Consider the following 24,631-nt stretch of genomic DNA (forward strand, 5'->3'; position numbering starts at 1 on the left):
ATATATTTTCTGTGGGGAGATATGGCAACTATTGCAAGTGACTATTTTCTTCCAGTCACAGTCGCGGTTTTATATAGGCGATTACAACTTTCGGCAGTTTACGGCAAGTTGAAAAAGAAGAAAGAGGGAAAGGGGGAGATATTTACGTGCATGTGATAAACCCCTTTCCTCAAAAATTTCCTTCCTTCATACGTCCCCTGTGCTACCACAGATGACATGTCACTGATCTCATTTGTACGAAGATTGCAATACGTGCGATGTGCCTATTTGCTTCCATGGTCCCGAGTGGATAGCAGAAGTTCTAATTAATGTTCACCAACCTGCAGTCTCCTATATACCCGCACAAACCATCTGTTATCGGTACTTCATACCGCATTACGTCATCATACCGCTGCTGCCTTCTCAGCTGCTCTAAGAATAGCTTCTACACTTAAGCGCCAAAGAAACTGGTACAGGCATGCCGTGCGGTTAAAGGCGCTTCAGTCTGGAACCGCGTGACCGCTACGGTCGCAGGTTCGAATCCTGCCTCGGACATGGATGTGTGTGATGTCCTTAGGTTAGTTAGGTTTAAGTAGTTCTAAGTTCTAGGGGACTTATGACCACAGATATTGAGTCCCATAGTGCTCAGAGCCATTTGAACCATTTTGGTACAGGCATGCGTATTCTACAGAGATATGTAAAAGCCAGAACACGGCGCTGCGGTCGGCAAAACCTATATAAGACAAATAAGTGTCTGGCGCAATTGTTGGATCGGTTATTGTTGCTACAATGACAGATTCTCAAGGTTTAAGTGAGTTTGAGCGTGGTGTTATAGTCGGCGCACGGGCGATGGGACACAGCCTCTCCGAGGTTGTGATGAAGTGAGGATTTTCCCGTACGACCATTTCACGAGTGTAACGTATCAGGAATCCGGTAAAACATCAAATCTCCGACATCGCTGCGGCCGGACAAAGATCCTGCAAGAACAGGACCAACGATGACTGAAGAGAATCGTTCAACGTGACAGAAGTGCAATCCTTCCGCAAATTACTGCAGATTTCAATGCTGGGTCATCAGTAAGTCTCAACAGGCGAGCCATTCAACGACACATCATCGATATGGGCTTTCGGAGCCAAAGGCCCCCCTCGTGTACCCTTGATGACTGCACGACACAAAGCTTTACGCTCGCCTGGGCCCTTCAAGACCGACATTGGACTGCTGTTGATGATCGGAAACATGTTGCGTGATCATACGAATCTCGTTTGAAATTGTATCGACGGACGTGTACTGGTATGGAGACAACATCATGAATCCATAGACCCTGCATATCGGCAGGGGACTGTTCAGGCTGGTGGAGGTTCTGTAATGATGGGGGGCGTGTGCAGGTGGAGGGATATGGGACCCCTGACACGTCTAGATACGACTCTGACAGGTGACACATACGTAAGCATCCTGTCTGATCACCTGCATCCATTTATGTCCGTTGTGCAGACGGACTTGGGCAATGCGACACCCCACAAGTCCAGAATTGCTACAGAGTACCTCCAGGAACACTCTTCTGAGTTTAAACATTTCCGCTGGCCATCAAACTCCCCAGACATGATCATTATTGAGCATTTCTGGGATGCCTTGCAATGTGCTGTTCAGAAGAGATCTCCACCCTCTCCTACTCCTACACATTTCTGGACATCCTTGGAGGATTCATGGTGTCAGTTCCCTCCAGCATTACGTCAGACATTAGTCGAGTCAGTGCCACGTCGATGCTCGCTGGGGTCCTACAAGATATTAGGCAGGTGTAAAGTTTCTTCGGTTCTTCAGTGTATTAGCTGAATATGATGGCTGCAAAGCCGGAAATACTACTCATTTCCGGCCACATTCACAACTTCTCAGCCTAGATACTGTGTAGCACGTCAACTTCATTAATGTTGTGGTACCGTTCATAATGAAGTTGACACGATGCACTGTAAGTAAACTGAACTGAAATGAAGGTTGCCGATAACTGCCGAAAACGGTAATGTCATGCCTAAATTGCAATTGTGTCTAAAATAAATAATCATCTAGAGCTTCCCTCATTTACAGGCATATTCCATTCACTGACATCACAGACACAGGCAACAGAATCGACCGTCCGTGGGACCCCCGAGTCTGAAAATGGTTCAAATGGCTCTGAGCACTATGGGACTTAACATCTGAGGTCATGCCCGAGGTAGGATTCGAAACTGCGACCGTAGCAGCCGCGTGGTTCAGGACTGAAGCGCCTAGAACCGCTCGGCCACTGCGGCCGGGTCCCCCCCCCCCCCCCCCCCGCCCGCCCTTCCCCCGAGTCTGATCCCGGAGTTAGCTCAGCATATAGTGGTGCATAGTTAGACATTGCGGGTGACGACTGCATGAGTATCTGCTCGGGAACGACTTGGCGGGAAGGAGAAAAGAAGCGAGTGGAGCAAGTGTCTGGCTAACGTACACAAAACTTGGCAGAGGCCCTCGTCCAAACTTCCCGCTGCCCGTAATTGGCGTCTCGCAATGAGCGGCGACCGAGGAGGTATTACGAGACAAGTGGGTGGGCTGGCGGGGAGTAGCGGTCTTGGAGTAATGGCCAAAGGCGGCAGGCAGCGGCGAGGAAAGCCGAAGGAGACGAAAGGGTTACAAGCGTCTCAACAGCTGCTACCTCTGTGGCGAGTACTGAGATTTGTTATTATTTCATTTTTTTTTTTTTTTTCATCCGAGCTCTGACTGGTTGGACGCGGCTCCCCTACGAATTCCTCTACTGTGACTAACTTCTTCGTCTCACAGTAGCACTTACACCCTACGTCCTCAATTATTTGTTGGATATATTCCAATATCTGTGTTCCCTGCAGTTTTTTTCCTCTACAGTTCCCTCTGGTATCATGGAGGTTGTATTGTATTGTACTGAACTGGGGACCTAGAAACGACGGAGAGGCTTCGTCCCCGCCATAGCCTCAGTGGTTCACAACCCCACAAAATGCCACAGCAGTCAATTCACCCCTCCGCCGTCCCACACCGAACCCAGGGTTATTGTGCGGTTCGCCCCCAGTGGATCCCCCCCCCCGGGAACGTTTCAAACCAGACTAGTACAACCCCAGTGTTTCCGTGGTAGAGTAATTATGGTGTACACGTACGTGGAGAAAGTGTTTGCACAGCAATCGCCGACATAGTGTAACTGAGGCGGAATAAGAGGAACCAGCCCGCATTCGCCGAGGCAGATGGAAAACCGTCTTAAAAACCATCCACAGACTGGTCGGCACACCGGACCTCGACACGAAGTCGCCGGGCGGATTCGTGCCATCACGCCCGGAAAACAGTGCGTAAGACCGCACGGCTAACCGGGCTGGCTCATCATGGAGGTTACTCCCTGACATCTCAACACATATTCTATCATCCACTTCCTTCTACTTATCAATATTTTACACAGCATCACAAACACTTGGATTCTAATTTTTTCGCTTTTCTCATAGTCCTCGATCCAGTTCCATACAAACGTAAACTCTCAGAAATTTCTCCCTTAAATTATAAACCTATGTTTGATACGAGTAGACTTCTTTCGACCAGGTGCATCTACTTTGCCTCATATAGTCTGCTTTTAATGTCCTCCTTTCTTCGTCCATCACAAGTTATTTTGCTTCCAAGGGAGAATTCGTCCACTTTGTTTTCGCGCATGCTGATATAAAGTTAATGTCTAATCTCATTTCTGCTGCTCCTCATTACTTACGTCTTTCTTCGGTTTACTCTCACTCCATATGTTGAACTCATTATAATGCTCATTTCGTTTAACATATTCTGTAATTCTACCCCAGCTTAACTCAGTGTAGTAATATCATCAGCGAATCTTTTAATTGACATCCCGTCACCCTCATTCCAATCTCACTTCTGAACCTTTCTTTTTTTGCTATCATTGCTTCTTCGATGAATAAATTGAACAGTACGACTGTCTTACAGTCTTTTTCATCCTCGAGGATAGGGGTGGTTTCATTGCTGCACTTTATGGCACCTCTTGGTGCCTCTTCGTGTCAGTTCCGAGAGGTGGTGTGTCTGAAATGCTTTTATTCATAAGAAAAGGGCGTGATTTCAACGCTTGGCATAGATATTCTGACCTCCATCACCGAGGCGTCAAAACAAGGGTTGAAATGAGGATAAGGGGTGTGACGTCTTCCTATTGTGTGTCATGGCGTTGGGTAGAAATATGGTGAAATTTGTTGCCAATGTGACACCATTAACCCGTCTTACACCTCACATGAACTTCTGAGTTCTGTCCTTTCTCTTTCCTGGATGTCTGCGTGCTTGCTGTTTAAGCGCCGTCTAGCCCGAGTATGACGTCGCTGGGTGCCACGCTTTTGCATCATTACAGAGGAAGGTTGTAGGCACCTTTGAGCCTAATTTCAAACTTTTGTTCCACAACGAGAGAAATTACGAAGTTTAGAAAAAGTGATCTTTCAGTTGTTTTGACTTTTCTGTATGCGGGATCAGGCATTGCGAAGATCGCGTATAGTGTCGTGTTAACAGTTGCGAGCCCTAATCGCGAGAAGCAAGGTACAAATTTCCATTTGATGACATGTAATCAGTTCTACTGCATAGTCGCTAGATCATTTTCTGCAAACGTTACGGCCGATTCCATCCCCCCCCCCTTTTCTGCAGCTGAACTATAGCTCAGTATCTAATCCGTTAAATATTGACAAGACTATAACCTCTCATTCTCTACATTCCCTCAATCCCGCTCCAAGGAAAGAACATTTTGTTTCATCGGTTCGTTGTGGTATTAGAATGTCCAATTTTTAACTGCTCTCTAGCAAGTTCCTTCAGCGGAAGCTCTCAGTTTAAGATTTTGAGAAGTTTATACGCTGAGTATGCTGTTCTACCGAACGGAAATAAGATTCAAGCTCAGAATTCCATTCCCATGGTTTCTTCGTTCTCAAAGATAGTACAAGATGCACGAGGTCTTGTCAAAGAATAAATATTTAAAAAAAAATTATTGGGAGAACAGCGTAGCAAGCAACAGCATTTATTTACGTAATCTCCTTCAACCTCTACGCTTCTGTCACATATTTTGACAAGCTTCCTAATTTAGAGCGAGAAAAAGTGTCGTGCACATCCAGTCTTGCACCCTCTTCACAACTCGCCACCCGAAGAAACGTGCATCCAAGGCAAGTGCTCCTTCATCTGACTAAAAAGTTGAAAATCACTTGGAGCAAGGTCATGACTCTACTATGGGTACTCCAGCTGCTCAGAACTATGATTTGGAATCTACTGTTTTTACCCCAACTGCATGAGGGTGGACATTGTCCTGAAGCAAAATCATACATTTTGTAAGCTTTCCCCTGCTATTCGTTTTGATTTTGAGTTTCAGGTGTCACATTATTTTACAGCGGTTTCTCGCCATTCACTGCTTCATGCTTAGAAATGTAATGAATCAGCAGCAGACCCTTCATGTCCGAAACTACAATACCTCCAACTTTCATACAGGATCTTGGTATCTGAAATTTTTTTCTGTAGGCGAAGTTGTATGTTTCAGCATCATACTGTGCCGCGTGATCTGTTCTATGCGACTGAGAAAGTCTTCCACTCCCTTTAAAAACGATTTAAATGTGGTTTCGATATTTCGAAACTTTTCTGTTTGAGTTTATCTACCGGTTGACGTACTATCCAACGAGCTCAATCTTCGCGATGGTTCACTCATGGACGATTGCAAATGCTGATTTCGAAATATATGTTTCCCAGCGAATAGGTGAGTTTGATATTGCGTCCTCATAGAATTGCGAAAACAGACTTTGACCACATCGCCACCCTTAAACATTACCGGAGCTTCTTTGAGTGGACCAAAGACATGAAAGTCGCAGGGAGATAGGTCTGGGCTGTAGGGAAGGTGTTCAAGTGTTCCTCAGACGAGTTGCTCCAATATTTGTGTGGTCAGGGCTCCTCTACGGGGACATGCGTTACCTAGCAGAAGAATCACTTCTCTGTCATCAGTAAGTCACGCAGTTTGCGACGATACGCTTGTCTGACCTCCTTAAAACGTGTACGTAGCGTTTATTCTTCGATTACGTGTAAAAGTCGAAATACGATAGTTACCACGCCGGTTGAAAAAAACTGACAGCCGTGACTTGCTATCACTGGTCACGGCATCCCTTTTCTCTCTACTACCTGCTTGCTTCTTTTGATGGCTGGTATTATGATGCATCCATGTTTCGTTACAGACGAAAATGTGAGTCAGAAACTAGTGTCCCTCCTCCTGAAATTTAACCAAGAGACGCTCAAACACCTGCAGGTGGTTCCATTTTCCGTCAGTTGCCAAAAGGTGAAGAACATGCCTGGCATACACTTTTTTTTAAGCCCTACTCATTCGCGGTAAAGGCAAAAGTGCTGCCACAGCTTATCACGACGTAATCTGCAATCTTAGTTACCATAAAACTACCGTCGCCCTGAAGAAATGGTACGGGAACAGCGGACGTTGTTGCCTGCGATGCTGATACGGGTTTGGCGAAATCGCTCTCATTCTTAATGTGCTCACGGCACTCCATGAATTGCTTGTGCCAAGCAAACGCTCCTGATCTTTAAACAGTCTCTTCCTTGAACTGGTCATACAGTCTCCTGAGGATTTCGCCTGGATGAACAAAACAATGATCTGAGTGACAGAGATAGAAACCTCTTGCTCAGACGTTGTGATAGAGACTAATGACGGAACCGAACGGTACCACTAGACTGTTTTATTCACACCTCACATCCCCGCCCAACGAGGTCTACGAGAAAGACAGGCCGCAGCGCGTACGTCCAGAAGGAAGTCCTGCGCCCGCTCGCTAGCTCAAATCAACAGACAAACTACGTTTCTACACCTGTTAACTCGTAACTAGACGTGTCCGTACAAACCAGAACCGAATCTTCTACTGGAATCCGCTATTATGATATCTTACTGTTATTAGTCCTATAATGATGGGAAGTCCATGGGCCTACTTTATACACTATTGGCCATTAAAATAATGCACATGATAAACGGGTATTCATTGGACAAATATATTATACTAGAACTAACATGTGATTACATTCTCACGCAGTTTGGGTGCATAGATCCTGAGAAATCAGTACCCAGAACAACCACCTCTGGCCGTAATAACGGCCTTGATATCCCTGGGCATTGAGTCAAATAGCGCTTGGATGGCGTGTACAGGTACAGCTGCCCATCCAGCTTCAACACGAAACTGCAGTTCATCCAGATTAGTGACTGCCGTACTGAACACACGTTTTCAATTGATAAGAGATCTGGAGAATGTGCTGGCCAGGGCAGCAGTCGGACATTTTCTGTATCCAGAAACGCCCGTTCAGGACCTCCAAAATGCGGTCGTGCATTATCCTGCTGAAATGCAGGGTTTCACAGGGATCGAATGAAGGGTAGAGCCACGGGTCGTAACACATTTAAAATGTAACGTCCACTGTTCAAAGTGCCGTCAATGCGAATAAGACGTGACCGACACGTGTAACCAATGGCACCCCATACCATCACGCCGGGCGATACGCCAGTATGGCGATGACGAATACACGCTTCCAATGTGCGTTCACCGCGATGTCGCCAAACACGGATGCGACCATCATGATGCTGTAAACAGAACCTGGATTCATCAGAAAAAATGACATTTTGCCAATCGTGCACCCAGGTTCGTCGTTGAGTACACCATCGCGGGCGCTCCTTTTGTGATGCAGCGTCAAGGGTAACCGGAGCCAAGGTCTCCGAGCTGATAGTCCATGCTGCTGCAAACGTCGTCGAACTGTTCGTGCAGATGGTTGTTGTCTTGCAAACGTCCCCAACTGTTGATCGAGACGTGGCTGCACGATCCGTTACAGCCATGCGGATAAGATGCCTGTCATTTCGACTGCTAGTGATACGAGGCCGTTGGGATCCAGCACGGTGTTCCGTATTACCCACCTGAACCCACCGATTCCATATTCTGCTAACAGTCATTGGATCTCGACCAACGCGAGCAGCAATGTCGCGATACGATAAACCGCAATTGCGGTATGCTACAATCCGACCTTTATCAAAGCCGGAAACGTGATGGTACGCATTTCTCCTCCTTACACGAGGCATCACAACAACGTTTCACCAGGCAACGCCGGTCGATTGCTGTTTGTGTATGAGAAATCGGTTGGAAACTTTCGTCATGTCAGCACGTTGTAGGTGTCGCCACCGGCGCGAACCTTGTGTGAATGCTCTGAAAAGCTAATCATTTGCAAATCGCAGCATCTTCTTCCTGTAGGTTAAATTTCGCGTCTGTAGCACGTCATCTTCAAATGGCTCTGAGCACTATGGGACTCAACTGCAGAGGTCATCAGTCCCCTAGAACTTGGAACTAGTTAAACCTAACTAACCTAAGGACATCACAAACATCCATGCCCGAGGCAGGATTCGAACCTGCGACCGTAGCGGTCTTGCGGTTCCAGACTGCAGCGCCTTTAACCGCACGGCCACTTCGGCCGGCACGTTATCTTCGTGGTGTAGCAGTTTTAATGGCCAGTAGTGTAATTTGTTACGGCTGTACTGGCGTACAATAAAATAAAATCATGCTAAAATGATTGTCAGTTGCATAAGGCACCACTTCCAGCATGTAATGAGAAGTGTCAAGCAGAAGAGACTACATGGTATAAACACGCTGTTATACCATTTATATCGAGTATTGATCTTAAGTTAAATTTTGCTCTAGTACTGTTTATCAGTAAGACTTTATAACAGCAGATTCCAGTGGAAGATGCAATTCTCGCTAGTACTTACACGCCAAGCAACGAGTTAACAGTTTAGAAACGCATTCTGTCTGCTGAGCTGAGCGAGCGAGCGAGTTCAAGACTACCTTTGTGGCGTACGCGCAGCTTTCTCGTGGGCCTCGCCACCCAATATCGACAAGAGCGGGAACCGTCAGATATCAATATTGCACGTTCAGTGTGAAGAATCACATGTATATTTGATTCCTCCTGGTATGTGCAGAAGGTGATAACAAAAGGCAAATGATTTCAGTATGAAGTTGGTTTTCATAAATCAAAGTTGTACTTCCGAATTCTCTTGCCAAAACCAGGTGTAGATCGTCTGATGGTGTTTTTGCGATTTCTATGATATACACTATACATAATCTGATTGATCAATTCATCTCTTATGTTTGCTTTTTGTTTGTACACTTCGTCTTACAACCATCCTCACATGCAAAAATCTAAAGGGGCGAAGAAACATCTCCGTATCTGCCGATTCGTCTTCCAGGTCATATTAGGTTTAGATGACGACCTGACCTGACATTATGCAGAAGCCTCTTCTTTCTGGAAGAACAACTCATCCTTGTAGCCATAGGAATCTTTAGCAACAATTCTGGTAGCTAGTTTTCAAGAGATTCAAGATAGATGGTCCCTGTAAGTCGATGCGATAACTCAGCATGTGAAGTCAATGAAGTGAAAACAACTGTAGACACTCTTGAATCAGGTACTCTGTGATTAGGAAATCTGCCGTTTTCTATACAAGCGATAGCAGTGTTTCCATTACACTACCCGTTCACAATTACCACACGCGGTATACAGCATCTGTAAATCTGTGCAGCATGCTTAAACGATGCAGCAGAATTGTCCAATGAATCACAAACAGAGATGGAAAATTCAGTTGTGTAAACTCAAGCACAACTTAACAACTCGAATTTAAAAACAGAAATGAAAACTGATAAATAAACTAGACAATGAAAACGTATCTCTATAACCAGTGAGTCTCTGTGACTAACATAAATTGGGCACATTTCGAATGGAATATTTGATTGGGGAGTCTATATTACCACTTCCAAAAATATTGATTTGTTCTGGTAAAATGTCGTGTATGTAGAAGAATCCAGGTCAGTGGGGTAAAATCAACTGATAAACAACAGTGTGAACTGGCTAAGTATTCAAGTCCGTCATCACTGCCAACTTATTCTATACAGATACAATGGGTTCCATATGTAACTACACACATGTGAAGATCATCAACTATGATCGAATTTAATTATGTCAAAGAAACAAATGGAAAGAAGGCAAAATAAAAGATAAATTTTAAACTTGAGTTTATTATGAAAATTTCTGCCACCACCAGGATTCGAACCCGTTATTGCTAAGTGGGCTACGGCTGTTGATGGCGCTGTTTCTATTGTGTGCAGAACGACGATATTAGGCGTGCCAACACACTGGCATTCCCCTCGTTCAGCTTTAATAGCATGTAGACGGGGCTTGTGGCGCGAAGACAGCTGACTAGGGAAGTAGGTGAAATTCAATTTGGAGCCATTTTAGGGACCAGGAACTGCTTTTTACATTATGTAGAGGCGCTGTCTCGCCACAAATAATCTTACGGGCGTCCGGCCCTCGCGGGAAGTTCTAATGAGCAGCTTTTTAACGCGGAGTTGTAAATTAATGTATTCATGAAGTTGGCGCTAACGGCCAAGTTTGTGCAGGCGCCACGAGAAGAGGGGTCGGCGCTGCAGTCGCACCTCGACGGCTCTTCCGGGAAGCGACGCTCGCCCCCAGGAGACAGAGAGCCTTTGTCGATCTGCGAGCCAGCCGTGGCAGCGGATGCGCTCGAATTCTCGGAAACCCAAAACGAGAGAAGTAGACCGGCACGAGCAAAATCCGTGCATCGCAATAATCATTCGTTCATTCGCTTTGTCAACATAATGGCACCGAAACTGAATATGACACAGAGAAAGCGCAAATACAGAAGTGGTTTCACGGCGGAAGTAAGTAACACGGTTTCTCCGTTCAATAATCTCAGCAGCGTAGAAATGGCTGTTGTAGAGGTAAGACGTGAAGGGCTCAGCAATCAGTCGCAAATGATGATGTGTATCAAGATTCAGGTCCTCGGGTGGCTATCTTCAGTGCAGTTACATATAATTTAGAACATTAAAAACACTTGTATATGCTCATAGTCCCAACTGGACTACTTATGTCAGAGGTTGAACTCACCCTCTGACATGAGTAGTTTCGTTGGGATTATGTGCATATACATGCGTTTCTAATGTTTTAACTTATATTTACTACCATAAGATGGCCACACGGAGACCGAAATCTAGATACACAATAAACATCATTTGCTACTGACTGTTGCACCGTTTACTGCTTGAAATAAATACTGTTGCTCGGCATAACTAACTATGGAATCAAACCTGACTGCGGTAAGTTTATGAAACATCTCCTTAGAAAAATATATGAATTACTGTGCTGATAAAACTCTTACGCTATTTGATTTCCAAACAGCTGAGCAAAACTGAACGTACTCAGACATTTCGCTCTTTACCTAGTCTGATCAACACTAAACTGACACACAATATTTTTAGCGCAACGCAATCTGACTTTCAATAATCCCTACGAAAGAATGGCCCTCACTAAGAATAACCTATACCTTCCACAAATCACTTACCTCACAAAAATCTTCGTTACTCGAACTACTGCAACACAGCGAGCGCCACCACTGCCAGCTAAATAAGAGATTCAAACTACTGAAGGCACTAACTACTGATAGGCATAGTTAGCAAATGAAAGGCTTTGATAGAGAACAAACAATGTATTTACCTTAATAGTGTTCAAAAGTCATAATACATATATATATATATATATATCAGTTCATGACATCCAGTCTTACAAATTTACTGTCTCTGATGGACACACGTCCAGATCGTCCGCTCTCAAAACTCCGCCATTTGTCTCCCCACATCCACCACTGCTGGCGGCGCACCTCCAACTGCTCAACGCTATGCGCTGTTACCAGCCAACTGCCCAACACTACAATAGCGAATATTACAACAATGCCAACCAGCCACAGACTGCTCACTCACAGCACAGCCAGTGATCTTCATACAGAGTGCTACGTGGCGTTACCAATATAAAAACCTAAACAGCCTACTTACAAGTTAAACAACCATCTAAAATCGCTCAACAGCGGAAAGGCATCTGGGTACGATGACTGTACCGATGAGGTTTTACCGAGACTGTGAGGAGAAACTTGTTGCCGTTCTAGTAACACTTCAGTCTGGTCCTTGCAGCAACGAACGGTACCATGTAATTGGAAAAAAGGGCGTGCCAATCACGTTTTTGAGACTGGATGTAGGACCTCCTAGTAGGTAGAGCACATCACGCTTTTCTTACTAGGACAAAATCGCCAGGTGCAAAAGTAATTTCCGGAGTACCTCAAGAGGCCGAACGAGATGGCGCAGCGGTTAGCACACTCGCATTCGGGAGGACGACGGTTCAAACCCGCGTCCTGCCGTCCTGATTTAGGTTTTCCATGATTTCCCAACACCGCTTCAGGCATATGCCGGGATGGCTTCTTCGAAAGAGGACGGCAGACTTCCTTCCCCATCCTTCCCTAATCAGATGGGACGGATGACCTCGCTGTCTGGTCCCCTCCCCCAAATCAGCCAGCCAGTACCTCAAGGGCCGTTATAGAGTCCTGTTTACGAGACGGGGCACTGTAGGCAACCCAACAGAGCATGCGTCATTGGTGCAGGGACTTGCCATTGAATCTGAAAGTGAATGAATGTGTTCGATTACACTATCGTCTTGCCGGCCGATGTGGCCGAGCGGTTCTAGGCGCTTCAGTCTGGAACCGCGCGACCGCTACGGTCGCAGATTCGAATCCTGCCTCGGGGATGGATGTTTGTGATGTCCTCAGGTTAGTTAGGTTTAAGTAGTTCTAAGTTCCAGGGGACTGATGACCTCAGATGTTAAGTCCCATAGTGCTCAGAGTTATTTTGAACACTATCGTCAACAAATCACTGTAAGCAGTAAGTGCCATAAAATACCTAGGAGTAGCAATCCTGAGTGACCTAAAAAGGAATGACCACTTCAGATTAACTGAAGGAAAAACAGATGCCAAGTTGAGATTCATTGGAAGAATCTTAAGAAAATGTAGTTCACCACTAAAAATAATTTGTTCAATTAATTTTTGCGTATTTATCATCGGTTTGGGACCTTTACCAGGTTGCATTAACACAAGAGATAGACAGGATCCTACAATGAGCGGCGTGCTTAGTCATGGGACCGTTAAGTGGCTGATATTCAATACCAATGGCAGACGGGACATGAGATTGCGGGAGTAGTCGGGAAACATACGTCCAGCGAAATGCCCATAACAGGAAAATCAGGGAAACTGGAGCTAATAAGGAGGAAGCCGACAATCATTCTTCCAACGGGCCATTCGCGAATGAACAGGTTTCAAATGGTTCAAATGGCTCCTAGCACTATGGGACTTAACTTCAAAAAATTCAAATGGCTATGAGCACTATGTGACTTAACTTCTGAGGTCATCAGTCGCCTAGAACTTAGAACTAATTAAACATAACTAACCTAAGGACATCACACACATCCATACCCGAGGCAGGATTCGAACCTGCGACCGTAGCGGTCGCTCGGCTCCAGACTGTAGCGCCTAGAACCGCCTGACCACTCCGGCCGGCGGGACTTAACTTCAAAATGGTTCAAATGGCTCTGAGCACTATGGGACTTAACTGCTGAGGTCATGAGTCCCCTAAAACTTAGAACTACTTAAACCTAAATAACCTAAGGACATCACACACACACCCATGCCCGAGGCAGGATTCGAACCTGCGACCGTAGCGGTCGCGCGGTTCCAGACTGTAGCGCCTAGAACCTCTCGGCCACCACGGCTGGCAATCATGAGATCGTTGATATTGTCGTGCTTGTACACAATTGGCCGGATCTGAATCTCCAGCATGCCTACGTACCGATCGGAGTTCAGTGTGTTGGCTGGTTGGTTGGTTTGGGTGAGGAAACCACACAGCGAGGTCATCGGTCCCATCCGATTAGGGAAGGATGGGGAAGGAAATGTGCCGTGCCTTTGAAAGGAACCATCCCGGCATTCGCCTGAAGAGATTTAGGGAGATTACGGAAACCTAAATCAGGATGGCCGGACGCAGGTTTGAACCGTCGTCCTCAGGAATGCGAGTCCAGTGTGCTAACCAGTGTGCCACCCCGCTTGGTTTCAGTGTGATCCGAAAAACGAACGAGCCGACAACTTGTATTGATGTCATACTGGGCCACACCGTTAGTGCTGCAGTTTCTCAGCGGAGGCATGTTGAGAGTCTTTTGCCCAGTAACTGGAATTATAGCGGTTTTCAACTCCACCCGTGTGAAACACAACTTCACCCCTCCAGATTATGTACAATTTATCCGTACACCAACCTATGGTGCAAATTTTGCGCCGACCGTTCCTGGCTGTGGTGTGGCTTCTACGAAAGAAATACCGACTCTTTTTAAGGAAATTTCGGATCATATACTGCGTTAGACGGCTTTCACAGGCTGCCCGGATCGTTGACATTTTTGGGGGCTTTAGGTGAACATTTCCCACATTAGCCGCACATTTTCTTCTGACATGGATATCAGGGAATGACCACATCCTACAAAGTTTACCACAGATCCCAAAACCATGAATTTTGTATGGAAATTCCTGGTGGTAGTGCTAGGATGCAAAGTAGTGCGAGACGCACGCACTATTAGCACCAACTCTTTAGCAGTATCACAGAAGGCCACATTTCATATCGAGAAGAAAGCTGAGTCCTTTCGTGCACTGACAATCCATAATCCGTCCTCAACAGATTGTTCATTTCTTTTACTATGTCCAGTGATTATTTTTCTTTTTTGCTTAAGATAGCAATGTCATCAACGGATCTTATATTTGATATTCTTTCACCTTGAATTTTAATCCAACTCCTGAACCCATCTTTCGTTTCTGTCATTGCTTGCTCATCCACGAGGGCCAGTTTCTACCATTGCAAATGGGTAAACGCTATTTTTCAAACAAATGTATTAATATTTGTTAAACTTACTATACATTTACAGAAGTCGCTTACTTCCTACCGATCCTGTAGATGTAATGGTGGTGAGAGATTTTGAGGACGGGATAAAATTTAATGGTTGTTAGTTGTAGAGCGACATCACTTGGGCGATAGGGAAACCAGGCTTCTGCGCGGTAAACAGGAACTTTTTTTTCATTAGCCTTCTGACTCGTGTGATGTGACCCGCCACGAATTCCTCTCCTACCCTAACCTCGCCGTCTCCGAGTAGCACTTGCAAACCACATGCTCGATTATTTGTTGGATGTATTCCAGCCTCTGCCTTCCTTTACAGTTTTAATCCTCTACAGCTCTCTCTAGTACCATGGAGGTTATTCTCTGCTCTCTTAACACATGTCCTACCATCCTGTCCTTTTTTCTTGTCAGTGCTTTCCACATATTTCTCTCCTCGCCGTTTGTGCGAAAAACCTGTTCGTTTCTTATGTCCTCAGTCAACCTAATTTCCAACATCCTTCTGCAGCAAGACATCTCAAACGCTTCTATTCTCTGCTTCTCATCTTCCACCACACTGTATGATTTTACTTCCCGACAATGATGTGTTCCTGATACAGATTTGTCCCTCAAATGGAGGCCAATGTTTGATACTAATAGACTTCTATTGGCCAGAAATTCCCGCCTTCCCAGAGCTAGATTGCATTTTATCTCTTCCTCCAATCGTCCGTCGTAAGTCATTTTAGATCCAGGACAGCAGTATTCAGTCACTTCATCTACTTCATGACCCACGATTTTCACGTTAATTTTATCATTTCTGCTACTCCTCATTATTTTCGCAAGGGACCCTACATACTGAAAACAACGGATTCTGATGCGCTTCAGATATATTGTAGAGGCACTTACCCTGAGTAAGTACCGATCCGGTTTTTAGCAACGGGCCTTGATTTTTGAGAAAATCGATTTTGAAGTTCATTGCGCTGATTGTATACCTCTAACATAACGTACATTCCAAGCAAGGCAGCGTAAGGCAGCGGTGAAGGTTCACGGCTACGTACCGTGTTCGAATCCTCTTCGCGTATTTTTTTTTTCAAAATCGATCGAATTTTTCAATTTTATTCCAAAGAATATCAACAAACAGTATAAGGTGTGCGAAATTATAAATGCTCCTGACTTGATGAAAGACAACAGAGAGATCGTTTCCAGGGAAGATTCGATAAAATGCATTCGCCAATCCTACATCAATTCAGCGCACTTAATTTTGAAAGCAAGATTATATATGCATGGTTGGCATCGAAATTAGCGGATGAAAGAGAACTCTTTTTGAATGCAAAAGAATTGTGTTTCCCAGTATCGCTCATGAAGAAACCGTGCGCCTGCGAGACGGTTTCTTTTATAAAATGCGCGTGGTGCTGCGAAAATTCGTGCTTCGGTTGTATCACCCACAATATTGTTGTGGCACATCAAGCAATGTGGACGATGAAAAATAAGATTTTGTAATATTGCATGAAAGAAAAAATTAATAACTGAATATATTTTTATAATTTTGCACACCTTACACTGTTTGTTGATATTCTTTGAAATAAAATTGAAAAATTGGATCGATTTTGAAAAAAAAGTACACGAGCAGGGTTTGAACACGGTACCTCCAGCGTGGCAGCCGTGAATCTTTATGGCTGCGCTACGCTGACTTACTTGGAATACATGTAATGTTACGGGTACACAAATCGCGCAATAAAAAAAAACCACTCCGTCTACAGGCCACATGTGGCCCATCGGGACCATCCGACCGCCGTGTCCTCCTCAGCGGAGGATGCGGATGGGCGGGGTATGGGGTCAGCAAACAGCTCTCCCGGCTGTTATGATGGTATTCTTGACCGAAGCCGCTACTATTCAGTCGAGTAGCTCCTCAATTGGCATCACGAGGCTGAGTGCACTCCGAAAAATGGCAACAGCGCATGGTGGCCTGGATGGTCACCCATCCAAGTGCTGAACACGTCCGACAGCGCTTAACTTCGGTGATCTTACGGAAACTGGTGTATCCACTGCGGCAAGGCCGTTGCCCACACAAATCGCGCAATGAACTTCAAAGCCGATTTTTCTCAAAAACCAAAGCCCGTCGCTAAAAAACCGGATAGTCAGGTACTCAGGGTGTCTCTACAAGATATTTGAAGCGCATCAAAATCCGTGATTTACAGTATGGAGGGCCCCTTTGTCAGTCCATATTCTGCCTTCAGTAGCCTGATCATTTCCTCCAGTTTTTTATCTTTCCCAATGAGGATAGGAATGTCATCAGCGAACCTTATCTTTCAATTTCTTTCACACTGAGTTTTAATCCGTTCTCCTGAAGGTGTCTTTAATTTTCATCGTTGTTGTTCTGTGTAGGGACTGACAGTGGAGGGAAAGACTGCATCACTGTCTTCCTTGATCTTCCATTGTTATTGTTCTTTCTCGGTTCTTACATAGATTGTACATTACCCGTATTTCGCTATGGCTACACTTATTTTTCTGATAATTTCGGACATCTTGCGCCACTTTACATCGTCTAACACTCTAACACTTTTTCTAGATCGACAAATCCTGTTGTGCAGAAATTAGTTGCTGTGTTTCGTGGACTCTTTTCTTCTCATTCCTATGGTCGTATTACACTCCTCCGCAACATGGAACACGATTATGTGGAATTTTGGAATTGCGACGCGAACCAGCAGCCTACCCCGTTACGACAGCGACAGTCGCGGCGACGGTGTGAATGTTTGCGTCACCTGCCGGCGTCGACCTGCAACGGCGGCGCGCGCTGCGCACAGCAGCCCTGGCCAACGTGCCATTGTCCGCCTCGCCTCATTAGCATAGCGGCACAACTTGCCATCGATTAGTAATATGGGCCGCATTTCGAACTAACCTGAAACCGCCGCTCTGCTTGTGCAGCGCCCATCGTCGCGCCGTGGTTGAGCGTACCGCAGTCCATACACACACTACAGCCGTCAAAAACAGTGTGATACTCTATACGAGTATCACACTACCAGGAAGAAGTGAATACTGGAAACGTAAACGTTTTCTGGTAACACAGAGGCGTAATCTACTCTACTTTCCATTAAAATAGCTACACCAAGAAGAAATGCAGATGATAAACGGGTATTCATTGGACAAATATATTATACTAGAACTGACATGTGATTACATTTTCACGCAGTTTGGGTGCATAGATCCTGAGAAATCAGTACCCAGAACAACCACCTCTGGCCGTAATAACGGCCTTAATACGCCTGGGCATTGAGTCAAACAGAGCTTGTATGGCGTGTACAGGTACAGCTGCCCATGCAGCTTCAACACGATACCACAGTCCATCAAGAGTAGTGACTGGCGTATTGTGACGAGCCAGTTGCTCGGCCACCATTGACCAGACTTTTCAATTGGTGAGAGATCTGGAGAATGTGCTGGCCATGGCAGCAGTCGAACATTTTCTGTATCCAGAACGGCCCGTACAGGACCTGCAACATGGGGTCGTGCATTATCCTGCTGAAATGTAGGGTTTCGCAGGGATCGAATGAAGGGTACAGCCACGGGTCGTGACACATCTGAAATGTAACGTCCACTGTTCAAAGCGCCGTCAATGCGAACAAGAGGTAACCGAGACATGTAACCAAAGGCACCCCATACCATCATTAAATGTAGTAAACCATTGCACGAAACTTTGGAGAGTTTGCAGAGGTGAAAGTCCATAGCGTATACTTTCCGTATGGTCGATTTTAGTTGCCACAATGTTGAGAGTGAAATGTGGACAAGATACCTAAATTTCATATAAAATTTACTGTATAACAATATCTCATTTAAGTACTACATTGGTGTCGTATGTAATATTGAGAAATATTCCGTCTTTCGCGACTGTAATAAAAGTTTTATTTACACCGGGCGCGTTTGGCTTTGTTTTAAACAATCGAAACAAAATTAAGTTATTTATGGGGGAAGGTATCAGTCAAGAAGATGTGTAAAAATCTAATTTTTGGGCCAAATAGTTTTTGTGAAATCGAATAAGTGTGTCAAAGCAGTGGGAACACCATGTGTCTGCACAGGCGAGCAGTGCAGTGATGACAAAATCGCGTACAGCGCGGAATGCGGGGAACACGTGTCTGCAGCAGCGAAAGGGTTAATGAAGAGACAAAGCACTAGAAATTTCGCAAAATTGCATTCAAACGAATGAAATTCGTGATGTAAGATACTTCGATATTGTTTTTAAATGAAGAAAATTCTGAGCACCGTCTAAGGATTGAACTCGTCATCTTCCGATAACCAAACCCAACGCCTTAACCGTTACGCTAACGCAGCTCGTCCTACGACGTAACCCTATGAGGCTTCTAACATCCGGCACGGTAGCTCCGCGTGTTCGGTCAGGGGGTTAGCTGCCCTCTGTAATAAAAAAAAACTGAGTCAATCGACCAACCACGAACATAAAAGGATGTCTTACGACGTCCGCTCCGAGCAGATGCAACGAACAGAAGCGAACAAAATAAGATTAAAAAAAAAAAAAAAACATGTCACGCAAAATATTGACAAACACTGTTGGTATGACTGTGGATTACTCACGCTTCGTCGAAGTACAATAGGAAATAAACAATTATCGCTGTTCTTTATTGAGAAAAAGCGGTTCGTGAGAGTGATACAAACACCTTTCCTTGCTATCGCCTGAATTAGGAGTCTTATTGCTTGTTTGGTTTAATTAATTAATAGAATATGAAGCAACTGGTATAAACAATGCTTTTTCCAAACTTTCCACAAAATACTGTCTGCTATCAAGACATTGCTTTTGTTCAGTTACTTTATTTATGACTGAACGTTTCTAAAACTGAAGGCACTCGTCCGTGCTCTGCTCTGCAGACGAGATCTGGCAACGTCGTTCTCTGTTCATTGGCTGACTGTGTTTTGTGACGTCAGATGCGCAGAACGAACCTAAACTCGGCCGCCAACATAAATGACGCGCAGTTTAATACTACATACACCGTGCGTGTGCATTCTTCGCTAGGCGACACTAATACCGCCTGGACTGGTTCATATCGATAGCAGGTCGGTGGTCATAATGTTCTGGCTGATCAGTGTATGCGTTCGTGACAGGCCATTATAGTTGGCGTCACGAACTGTGGCAGCTGAGTTTAGGTTCGTACTGCGCACCTAAGTCGCGCACTATCTAACAGCCTATGAGCGTTCAGTAATGTTGTGAGCGCTTTGCTGTGAATGTCATAGCCAGTGCGACCATAAAACCCGATTTACCGAGTTATTTAAATAAATTTTTATTCCATATGTTGCTAGTTGTCATCACTGATGCTGGTGTAAGCGACAATTTTATACAAGTGAGCAGGAGATATAATTTGCTTCCATCGAGCGCAAACCACTTCTATTCGCATACCGCAGTCATCGCTTGGAACCGGCAACTATGTAGTGCCTAGACCTGTGCGAACCACTACCGTTCGTGAATCAGACTGTAACAAAATAGGGAACCCCTAATAATTAAATATTAATCTTTTAGATTAGCATTTCGCCGGAGTGCAAGCACTCTGAGATCGTGAAGCGTCAAAGTGCAGCCGCCCCAGTCCCATTTTGCGGATTCCAGACCTGATCTTAACGAGTGACTTTCTCCTGAAATTTATGTAGGGCTATAAGTTCCATATCAAACCCGCCAGGTTAGCCGAGAGCGCTAATGCGTTGCTTCCTGGACTCGGGTAGGCGCGCCAGCCCCGGATCGAATCCGCCCGGCGGCTTAACGACGGAGGCCGATGTGCCGGCCGGCCTGGATGTGGCTTTTAGGCGGTTTTCCACGTCCCACTAGGTAATACCGAGCTGGTCCCGCCTCAGTTACACAGCTCGCAGGCATTTGCCTCCATTCGCACTATTCCATGGATTACACTCGACACAGACAGTTGGGGTACATTCATTCCGTCCCAGGGGGGTATGGGGTGGCGGCAGGAAGGGCATCCGGCCAGCCCTTCAATTAACCTTGCCAAATCCGATTAACCATGCCGACCCTGCGTCATTGCGGGAAAAGGCACAAGCAAAAGAAAGAAAGAAGTTTCATATCAAAGATTCTCAATCTTTAAATATCAATTAACTTGTTATTAAAAATTCAGAGAGGAAATAGTCTGTAATAGACATACCGAAGTGCAGTGCTCCTGAATCTGACTTCGGATGCCATCAACCGACAACTGTTAAATTATAAATATTCAAGCGATCCTTATTATCCCTTGGGGAGACGCACTGGTACAATCACCACGATGTATCGACGGTATGAGTCAAGGTAGGATATGAATTCTCTGTGTGTTGCGTCTCTAAGTCCCACAGGCCGCCCACGACCATTGCCCCTCCCAGCAGTCCTATTTTTTAGGTCAGGAGCTCGCCGGAGTGCAGGCACTGCGAGGTCATAAAACCTCTAGAGTGCAGCTTCTCCAACCCCAGTTTGCTAACTTGTCTTTAGACCAACGGTAGCAGCAAGACGACTCCAACACGAATGCAGTACGCTCTTGGCACTTTCCGACTTGAATCAGAATACATTTTGCCTGTTGATTACTTTGGGCACTCGTGTAAAGGCGTCACCACACCCAGTCGTCTCACGCGGCTACATAGCGCTGCTGCTATGAGATGACACTCTCTACCATGTGGTAAGCAGGCATCGCCTACAACTTCATTGTCACCTCGATCGTTGTCTCACAGCTGTAACTCTCTGAGTGACATCTTCATTCCTACGCGAATTCAGTGCTCTCCAGCACACTGAAACTCGCCAGTAAAGGCCACTTGTGGCAGTGTGTTTATGAATATATTTGACCATTAAGCTTTAATCTGTTGTATTACTGTCAAATCCGTTGTCTATCTTCCTCAATCTCTGAATCAGTTGGAATCTTCTGTGAGAAGCAACGAAGTACCGGATTTTTTTCCAGCGTATATCGGTTCCGCATTAACGCATTAGTGTACCTACCAATTTCCACTGCCATACTATAATTACAGCCCACATTGGACCTTCGTGAGCTGTTGTACTGTACTCAGAACCACCCGGTAGAATGCCTTCCACTGTCGGAGTTAAATCTCAAATGTATTCCCGGCAGCTTGCTAATGTACACCTAAAGGCGGATCCAGCTGCTAAGACCTCAAAATTCTGTGGCGAGAAGGTTAAAAATGGCTTCCCAGAATATAGTAAACAAGGGGAGGGCTGGTTTACATAAAGTGCGAGGATTTGTCTGTCCTATCCCTGGGTAATTCTCATTTTATCGAGAGTTTTTATACTATTTGCCGTACTTTCTCCCGGCATTAAATGTCGCTGACAGTCTAGCGGTGTTGCGTGGTACAGTCTACCGTGTAATCAAATTAAATTTCGACGGAGACCATGGTTGTCGTCCAACGTAAAAGGATGTACGCGGTGACCCAAACGCCCGTTAACATTTGAAAATTAACTTTTCACGGAATAATGTTGACAGGGAGGTAAAAATTGACGCACATGCTTCATATGACATGGGGTTTTATTGAAAACAAAGAGAGTGCACAAAAGACCAACTGGTGGCGCTTTGCATGATTCAGAAGCAATAATCAGTATAACAACTCATTTTTAGCATAGGCTTTAGTCCTTATAACAGATGCCCAACACTTCGGGCATCTTTCAGCACCAATACCTGTAGTCGAGGAAAATGCAAACAGCCCAGTCGGTATGTATGGTGAGAATTCCTGGCGGATGTTGTCTTTTAGTATCCCTAATGAGGTCGAGTTAGAGTTGGACTAATGGTTGTACATGCTTAAGTTATACTGGAACATGCGTTATTATGATTGAGTCTACAGGACTACCGACAACGTACTGGTGATAGATGAACTATTAGCTAAAATACAGTACTGTAGTAAAAAGGCAGACGATATGACAAATGCTGACCTTCCTTATATCTGCCTATAATTATTACTATCCTTTTTCCTTTTTTTCTAAATGGAACTTATTACACAAATATTAAAGTCCCCTGGTTGCTCTTCACCTCTCATCAGCAGTTTATTAAAGAAGCATGCCAGTATATCTCATAAAATACTCGGTCCATATTACACTAACTCAATAGGAATGTCTCCAAGTCCATCGGATTTACAATTTTTTATCCATTTTACAGAGTGTTTTCTCCATCCCGCTTCACTGGTTCCACATTCTGATTATCAGCATGTTTCATCCGTTATCAGCTTGTTTGTACTTATATGTGTTCTCGTTCAATAGCTTTTCGTGATGTTCTCCCACTTCTGTACAGTAATTATTGCGACATTGGCTTTTCCTATTCTTTCTGCTCTAAGGAATTTTGTTGTTTTCCAGGCAGCTCTTGCTTTGGTACATCTCGTATACCTATTGATCTCCTCACAATTTTTATCCCATATTACTTGTTTTGCTCTTGCAGTTTCTTTTTTAACTTCTGTGTTGCATCTAGCATACCTCTTCCTAGCCTCGCTCTCCTGTGTACTTACCCACTTCTGGTACAGTTGTTTCTTCTCTTTCAACAAATCCTCAGTTTTTTCGTCCGCCATTCCAGATTCATATTCTTAGAACTATCCTTTTTTCTTAAGGCCTCTAGTTCTGCCCCATGAACGCACTGTTTCATCTCATTCATTTGTTCGTCGCATCTCTCACTTTGAGAGCTTATATGCAAAGAGAAATTACCTAAAAATTTAACGCCTGTTGTAAACACTGTAAAAATCTTGACTGTATTTGTTTAAGAATATGCATGTATCTGTCTACAGTAGGCCGATTACGACTTGAACTGTTTTCGGGTGGACAGAAAAAAACTGCATTAAGCTTCATACCTAAGTCGTTCTATCCTGAGTACGCATATAACCATTCACAGTAAATACAATCAAGGAAGAAGATGAATATGTCTTTTAAAATGTTTTGGCAGTAGAACGAACATGGCTATCTGTGAGTGGACTAAGAAACATCTTTAAATCGCCTTATCTGAACTGTCATAAAGTAGACTTTGAGACATACATCTGGTAGTAGTCTAGTTGTGATTTAAAAAAAATTTCAGGTTTGTGGTTTTATCTTTGGGTAGTAACAGACTCCTCCTAAAGCCTCTGTTGAATGTGTCAGGCGTACAAGAGGCAGACGCTGATTGTAACGTATCTGTTCGCAGTGAACACGAAGCCGCTGACGTTCGACGAGGTGTACAACCAGTCGAGCCCCACCAACTGCACCGTCTACTGCGGGGGCCTCACCAACGGCCTCACCGAGGAGCTCATGCAGAAGACTTTCTCGCCCTTCGGAAACATACAGGAGATACGCGTCTTCAAAGACAAAGGATACGCCTTCGTGAGGTAAGTACATTCAAGTACGCAGTTTTGCCTCACAAGGGCAACATTCTCGATGACCTTACCAAACTGATACAGCGACACACTTCGGCGTCTGCGACACCGTTGGTCTTCAGCGAACATTCAGGGCGTCCTAGGTCGAGATTGTTACGTATGGAAGACAATGCCCAGTTGGACTGCGCGCCGCTGTAAGATGCGTGGAGAGGGACAGTCGGTGACGCGTGTCCGATAGTGAAGGTTGGGGTGCGGCCCTATGTTCGGCAGAAAGCTTATGTTTTTGGTAGGAACAACAAACATATGGTTGTGAAAATTCATTACAATTGAATAAGTATTTGATTGGTCACAGGAAGCATTGCTACGGAATTATTTTTGAGGAATTACGAGGATCATTTACAGATGTCGGAGTGACTTCACATACGCCGATCAGCCACTGTGGCTCAAAATGGTTCAAATGGCTCTGAGCACTATGGGACTCAACTGCTGTGGTCATAAGTTCCCTAGAACTTAGAACTACTTAAACCTAACTAACCTAAGGACATCACACACATCCATGCCCG

The 24,631-nt window shown here is 44.9% G+C and overlaps 1 protein-coding gene and 1 pseudogene across 3 annotated transcripts in view; one reads left to right on the forward strand and one right to left on the reverse strand.

The window, feature by feature from the left end:
* The window catches only part of LOC126481188 (cytotoxic granule associated RNA binding protein TIA1), a 984,901-nt gene that overhangs the window by 827,361 nt on the left and 132,909 nt on the right, over window positions 1–24,631 (forward strand). For all 3 annotated transcript variants that reach the window (XM_050104779.1, XM_050104776.1, XM_050104777.1), the window contains exon 4: window positions 23,900–24,080. In XM_050104779.1, the coding sequence (XP_049960736.1) occupies window positions 23,900–24,080 (181 nt within the window). The remainder of the gene's footprint in view (window positions 1–23,899; window positions 24,081–24,631) is intronic.
* LOC126482731 (5S ribosomal RNA) lies at window positions 16,721–16,838 on the reverse strand (annotated as a pseudogene).

Source organism: Schistocerca serialis, chromosome 5 (assembly GCF_023864345.2).
Source record: "Schistocerca serialis cubense isolate TAMUIC-IGC-003099 chromosome 5, iqSchSeri2.2, whole genome shotgun sequence".
Classification (NCBI taxonomy): Eukaryota; Metazoa; Arthropoda; class Insecta; order Orthoptera; family Acrididae; genus Schistocerca; species Schistocerca serialis.